At 41.2% G+C, this 6,717-nt stretch overlaps 1 protein-coding gene across 1 annotated transcript; it reads left to right on the top strand.

The window, feature by feature from the left end:
- On the top strand, nt 1-6,377 carry LOC147361369 (kelch repeat and BTB domain-containing protein 7). Its single transcript, XM_086328805.1, has one exon. The coding sequence runs from the start codon at nt 2,006-2,008 to the stop codon at nt 4,046-4,048; it is 2,043 nt and encodes a 680-aa protein (XP_086184931.1). The 5' UTR covers nt 1-2,005; the 3' UTR covers nt 4,049-6,377.
- Nucleotides 6,378-6,717: the final 340 nt, after the last annotated feature.

The following is a 6,717-nucleotide window of genomic DNA, read 5'->3' as shown; positions in this document are numbered from 1 at the left end:
TTTTTTTTTTTTTTACAAAAAAAAAACCATTTTATTTTTACTTATTGAGCACACAGAGTAGTCAAATTCGGAGACCTGAAGTAGAATGGTAGTTACCAGGGATTTTAGGGAGGAAGACAGAGACATTATGAATGGGTACAAAGTTGCAGTTTTGCAAGATATAAACAGTTGGATGGTAGTGATGGTGGCAAAACAAGGTGAATATACTTAATGCCAAAGCAATTAAACATTTAAAAATTGTTAAAATGGTAACCTTTATGTAAAGTATGTTTTATAGACATTAAAAATTTTTTTAATTGTTTTTTTCCCCAGCTGGTGTTAGTGCAGGAGAGAAAGCAATCATGGTTACTAATAACTTAGTTCTCTCTGATCTACCTGAAAGACACACAAGGAAGGTACAGAAGAGATTGGGGCCCAGAGCCCCACTTAGTTTAACGTCTCTATCCTGGAGTACTTCCATTAGGCCCTCATCAGTTAATCAGAAAAGAAAGACAGTTTGACTAAGAGTTATTCTTTTGTGTGTTATTCACTGATTCATGTACTAATACTAAAGATTTAATTCACTAGGTTATGGTAACACATGGCAGGCAAACTAGCAGCAGGAGCAGACTGGTTTTTAAATAAAAGTTCTCTAACCTTAACCCCTAACTTAACTTTAAAAAAATCTAAGCACTTGATTTTGAATATTTAAATGTTGATCTGTCATATATAAACACTTTTGTACAGCATAAACTACTATATTATTTCAAGGTATGTGTAAGCATGTATGAATACCATGTTTTGAGGATCTTGGGGTTTTGTACAATACAAGGTATGTTTGTTTAAATATTTTAATTTAGAACTCTTCTTTGTAACTTCTTAGTAAAAACAATTATAGAATCTTTAATTGATTTTTGGAAAAGATGCAAAAGAAGAAATATGAGTAACCCTCTTATTAAGAAGTTATGAAAATAATTTTGCTCCCTAGTTGATGAAGTGTTGATTAGGTGAGAGGTCAATGTATCTGTGAATGTGCCTGATTTGCCCATGTAAGACCATCAGAAATGCTGTTCTCTAGCTGCCGTCTATGGGGTTGCACAGAGTTGGACACGACTGGAGCGACAGCAGCAGGACCTCATCTTTGTCTAAGATATCCTGCTCAACCTACATATCATTTAGTACTGAAAATACTGTAATACTCTTCAGAACCTTGGAAAAGAAGCCACAGTAAACACTGCAAGTTTTCTTTGTAGAAACTGCTCATGGTTTCGAATAAGTGGATGCCTCATTTTTCATAAATTCTAAATGAAAAGCCAACAGTTACTCAATATTTGTGTTTTAGTCACAGTGTAAACAATTATTGGTCTAATCAACAAGTATTTATTGAAGCATCCTATGTCCTATGAAATTTAGATCATTCCATTCTCCCAGAATCCAATGAAATGCTATTATCCCCAATTTCCAGACAGGGAAAAGTTCTGACAGAAAAGTTGCACGACTAATGAATATTAAAACGGGACTTCCACTCTAGACTTCGAACCCACAGCTCTAAACCATCAAACCTGGAATAAACGCTTGCTGATTCTGTTAGTTAAACCAGTAGACCCCCAGAAGCCTCGCGATATTACTGGAACTACTGATCCCAACATGCACAGCGGCTCCTGTGAGGCAGCCTAAGCCGCAGAGTCCGCGGGGTCCCGGCATGCCTCGAGGCGCGAAAGGCAACCTGGGAGCCGTAGTTCTCCTGGGCACCTACCGGTATTGCCAGCGCGGCGGTGGCGGATCGCTTGGTTCCAGTTTGTAGGTCCCGTGAGGGCGAGCTGAGGCGGAGAAAGGGCGTGGAACTGGAACCGGGTGAGTCAGGCACTGTCTACGCGATAAAGGGAGGCGGCACCGCGGAGCAGGGCTGACTTAAATCAGCGCGGCAGTCTTTTCAGGGACACAGCGGTCTCGGCGTCAGCGAAAAGAGAGCGAGGAGGCGCCAGAGCCTGGTTCTCGTCCTTCGCTCCCCGCCGCCCTCTCCACCATGCAGTCCCGGGAAGAAGCTCCGCGCTCTCGCCGCCTCGCCAGTCCCCGCGGCGGGAGGCGTCCCAAGAGGATTTCCAAGCCCTCAGTTTCGGCTTTTTTCACGGGCCCGGAGGAGCTGAAGGACACGGGCCATTCTGCAGCCCTGCTGGCCCAGCTCAAGTCCTTTTACGACGCGCGGCTGCTCTGCGATGTGACCATCGAGGTGGTCACCCCCGGCAGCGGGCCCGGTACGGGCCGCCTTTTTTCCTGCAACCGTAACGTGCTGGCGGCCGCGTGTCCCTACTTCAAGAGTATGTTCACCGGCGGCATGTACGAGAGCCATCAGACGAACGTGACCATGCACGACGTGGACGCCGAGTCCTTCGAGGTGCTGGTCGATTACTGCTACACCGGTCGCGTGTCATTAAGTGAGGCCAACGTGCAGCGCCTTTACGCGGCCTCCGACATGCTGCAGCTGGAGTACGTGCGGGAAGCCTGTGCCTCTTTCCTAGCCCGCCGCCTTGACCTGACCAACTGCACGGCCATCCTCAAGTTCGCCGACGCCTTCGACCATCACAAGCTGCGATCACAGGCCCAGTCCTTTATAGCCCACAACTTCAAGCAGCTCAGCCGCATGGGTTCGATTCGGGAAGAGTCCCTGGCAGATCTGACCCTGGCCCAGCTGCTAGCTGTCCTGCGCTTGGACAGTCTAGACATCGAGAGTGAGCGGACTGTGTGTCACGTGGCGGTGCAGTGGTTGGAGGCGGCTCCCAAGGAGCGGGGTCCCAGCGCTGCAGAAGTCTTCAAGTGTGTCCGCTGGACCCACTTCACTGACGAAGATCGGGGCTACCTGGAAGAACTGCTGACCAAGCCCATTGTGAAGAAGTACTGTCTGGACCTTGTTGAAGGGGCCCTGCAGATGCGGTATGGTGACATGTTGAGCAAGTCTCTGGTGCCCAAGCCAGAGAGCAGCAGCAGTAGCTCTGTTGTGTCCGTAGCAGAAAATCCACCCCAGAGGCTGGGTATGTGTGCCAAGGAGATGGTGATCTTCTTTGGCCATCCCAGAGATCCCTTTCTGTGCTATGACCCATACTCGGGGGACATTTACACAATGCCATCGCCTTTGACCAGTTTGGCCCACACTAAGACTGTCACCTCTTCAGCTGTCTGTGTCTCTCCAGATCATGACATCTATCTAGCCGCCCAGCCCAGGAAGGATCTTTGGGTGTATAAACCAGCCCAGAATAGTTGGCAGCAACTTGCTGACCGTCTGCTCTGCCGGGAGGGCATGGATGTGGCATATCTCAATGGCTACATCTACATCCTGGGTGGGCGTGACCCCATTACTGGAGTGAAATTAAAGGAAGTGGAGTGCTACAGTGTTCAGAGGAACCAGTGGGCCTTAGTGGCTCCTGTACCACATTCCTTCTATTCCTTTGAACTCATAGTGGTTCAGAACTATCTTTATGCTGTGAACAGTAAGCGCATGCTCTGCTATGATCCTAGCCATAATATGTGGCTGAACTGTGCTTCACTTAAACGGAGTGACTTTCAGGAAGCCTGTGTCTTCAATGATGAGATCTACTGCATCTGTGACATCCCAGTCATGAAGGTGTATAACCCAGCCAGGGGAGAATGGAGGCGTATTAGTAATATTCCCCTGGACTCAGAGACCCACAACTACCAGATTGTCAATCATGGCCAAAAGTTGCTCCTCATCACTTCCACAACCCCTCAATGGAAAAAAAACCGGGTAACTGTGTATGAATATGATACAAGGGAAGACCAGTGGATTAATATAGGGACCATGTTAGGGCTTCTGCAGTTTGACTCTGGCTTTATTTGCCTCTGTGCTCGTGTTTATCCTTCCTGCCTTGAACCTGGTCAGAGTTTCATCACTGAGGAAGATGATGCACGGAGTGAGTCTAGTACTGAATGGGACTTAGATGGGTTCAGTGAACTGGACTCTGAGTCAGGAAGTTCAAGTTCTTTTTCTGATGATGAAGTCTGGGTACAGGTAGCCCCTCAGCGAAATGCACAGGATCAGCAGGGTTCTTTGTAAATATTTTGAAATACTAAGATGTTTCTATTGCTATGAATATATCTTAAAAAGATGTCCTTTCCTTTTCTGGGGAAAAAAGAAAACTTTGATTAGGATTGCATATTTGGTTTAGAAAGGGTAATGTTTGAATTGCTAATGTAATGTTACAAAATGTAAACAGTCCATGAAATAAGCTATATAATAATTTACTGTGCTGAAAGTGGAGATTAAAATATGCAAAAAAAAAAATGAACCATGTAATTGATGAGAATGCTTGCTGGTTTTTTTCCGTGTTCAAGAATTTGTTGCACTAGTGAATTGTTTTCATTAATTACATGGTTTATATTTTGATTATCTAATTTAGTCTTCTGTTCATTTTAAAATTCTGTTTAGTGTTGTGGGGGGAAGTTAGCTTTTTCATTTTTGTGTAGAAAATTGGACTAGAAATTGTTGGCAGGTTTCGAAGATTTATATCTTCCCTCTGAATAATGAAAGTAGTAGATTTCCCAAATTCTCACATAGTTTTTAGTATTCTAAGTTTAATATAGTTGGTTAAAATTTGGTTTGGTTTTCTTCTCTTCTGCAAAGAAAAACAATTGGACATATAATTAAGGTTATCAAAGAGTGATTTCATTTTGATAATGGACAGAATGGTCTTAAGCACTCACAAAAAGTAAGGAAAAAAAAATCAGGATTCCACTGTCTTACAAAAATTTTCCTTTTTATTTTTGGAATATAAAATGTGTACTTGCTAAATGTGACCATTTTTCTGTCTTAAAAAGCATCCATTCTAGTAGTACCACTATTTAGACCCTTCTAAACCAAAAACAATAGATAACTTGCCGTATTTTTTCATTTATACCTGATACATGTTACACTGAATCAGAGGAGCAGTTGTTTTTTCACTGGACTGTGATTGGGTAATGTAAAGTTTTAATCCATTGGTCATGCCTTGTCTTAAAACGTTTATATGCTTTCCTACAACATTTTGGCTGTATAGTTTTGGTGTTTGTCTTAGAGAATTCTTTGGCAGGAAGTGATTTTTGTGAGGTGATATGGCTTTGAAGATGTGTATAAGCTAAAAACAGTATTTTATTGAGATCAGTAGTAGTTATTGTGTCTATCAACTCTAAAATCAAGTGCCAGAGAGAACTTTAAAATTTTAAGCTGTGTATAAAATTGTTTTATGTAGCATTGAAATTTTCTGTCAGTTTTGTAAGTCACTGTAAATGATTATCAGCTTCAAGTTATTTTTATATTAAAAGTTGACAAATAACATAAGTGGATGATGACATTTGGGGCCAAAAGTGAGAATATGTTTCCTCTAAAATACTTCCCTAAGCAGTGGTGTACCTGGTTATTTTATTTATTTGTTTCTCTCCTATATTTCTCTGTGAACCATGCTCCAGTCTGATTTTTGTTTTTTTTGTTTTATATCACCATAATAAGGGAAGATGTAGAAATAGAGACTTAAGTTGCACAAATTTGATACTGTTAAATACGAGAACATATAGGTACTTACTTTTTGAGGGTCTGTTAATACATACGGTTGTCACAATACATAAACATGATAAATAGTGTATATGTACAAATGCTTATGGTCTATACATTTTTTTATACTCACTTAGTTTATCTTCTTGAATCGTTGTTCAGTAACATACTAATTCCTCGTCTATACTTATTCTCTAGTGACCAAATGCTGACATTTCTTTTTACCCAGGCAGAGTACTGAGGAGTGTATTCTGGAAAACAGAATTTTGAAACTAAGCAAAGGGAGGGAGAGAGAAAATGGTTTAAAAAAGCCAAACACACAAATAATGTTTTCTTAGCCATTTCGATGGGCCACTGGAAGAATCTGCAGGAGGTTCCTGTCTAATATTATTTAGTGAAATAAGATTCTTACTCCAGCAGCGTATGTTCCTTCAAAACAGCAAACGGTGCTAGTTTTTGTTCCATAGAGGGACATCAACAAGCACTGCTCCTAACGTGGAAAGCTCTATCTTAATTGTATTTTTTGGCCCACTTTTCTTCACCAGTAACTTCTTGTTGATAGTTTTTTGTTCTCTAAGATTGAAATAGAAACAAGCTGTTCACAACCACGTTATCCGTCTACAGAATTAAGCTGTGCAACCAGTTGATAAGAGACATTCTCTCATGTGTCATTTTCATCCTCTGAGTTAGGTATAAGCTAATTAGTAGTAAAATATTGGTTTACAAAGAGCTTTTCTTAGAAAGGATTTTGGTTTCTTAATATGTTTGTGAATTAAGGATAGATGTTAACTTTTTTTTTTTTTAATAGAAAGTGATTTGTACATGGTTAGTTACAAATAAAACTGGCACTAGAACCCCAGGCCTTCTGACCTCTTGATTGAGTTTGTGCTAAATGTACAAAACCCTTGCTTACATAGTGACACAAGCAGCAGAGCAGTGTTGAAATCCCTTCATCACAGGAAAGCTCCTTTGTCTCAGTTTCACAATTAATCGACACAGATTTTAGCAAATGCTTAATATAATGTCATTTGCAGGATTACTGTGTGTAAAACTTAAGAATGATCTTACTTATTTTTTGTATCTATCTGCCTGTAGTCTGAAAAACTCAGAGAACCCAAATTATTTCAAATAATTTAAATATTCAAATGGTTAGCATTGGTATTTTCAAAAGGACAAAAAAGGGACTAATTTAGTGAACA

Source organism: Bos grunniens, chromosome 12 (assembly GCF_055505025.1).
Source record: "Bos grunniens cultivar Pamir isolate PY7600 chromosome 12, Bosgru_T2T1.0, whole genome shotgun sequence".
Classification (NCBI taxonomy): domain Eukaryota; kingdom Metazoa; phylum Chordata; class Mammalia; order Artiodactyla; family Bovidae; genus Bos; species Bos grunniens.
Note: the sequence above shows the minus strand (reverse complement) of the source record. Positions and strands in the feature narration are given on the sequence as shown.

Excerpts from the sequence above, each read along its gene's own strand:
- LOC147361369 (XM_086328805.1), top strand. The coding sequence starts at position 2,006 with ATGCAGTCCCGGGAAGAAGCTCCGCGCTCTCGCCGCCTCGCCAGTCCC.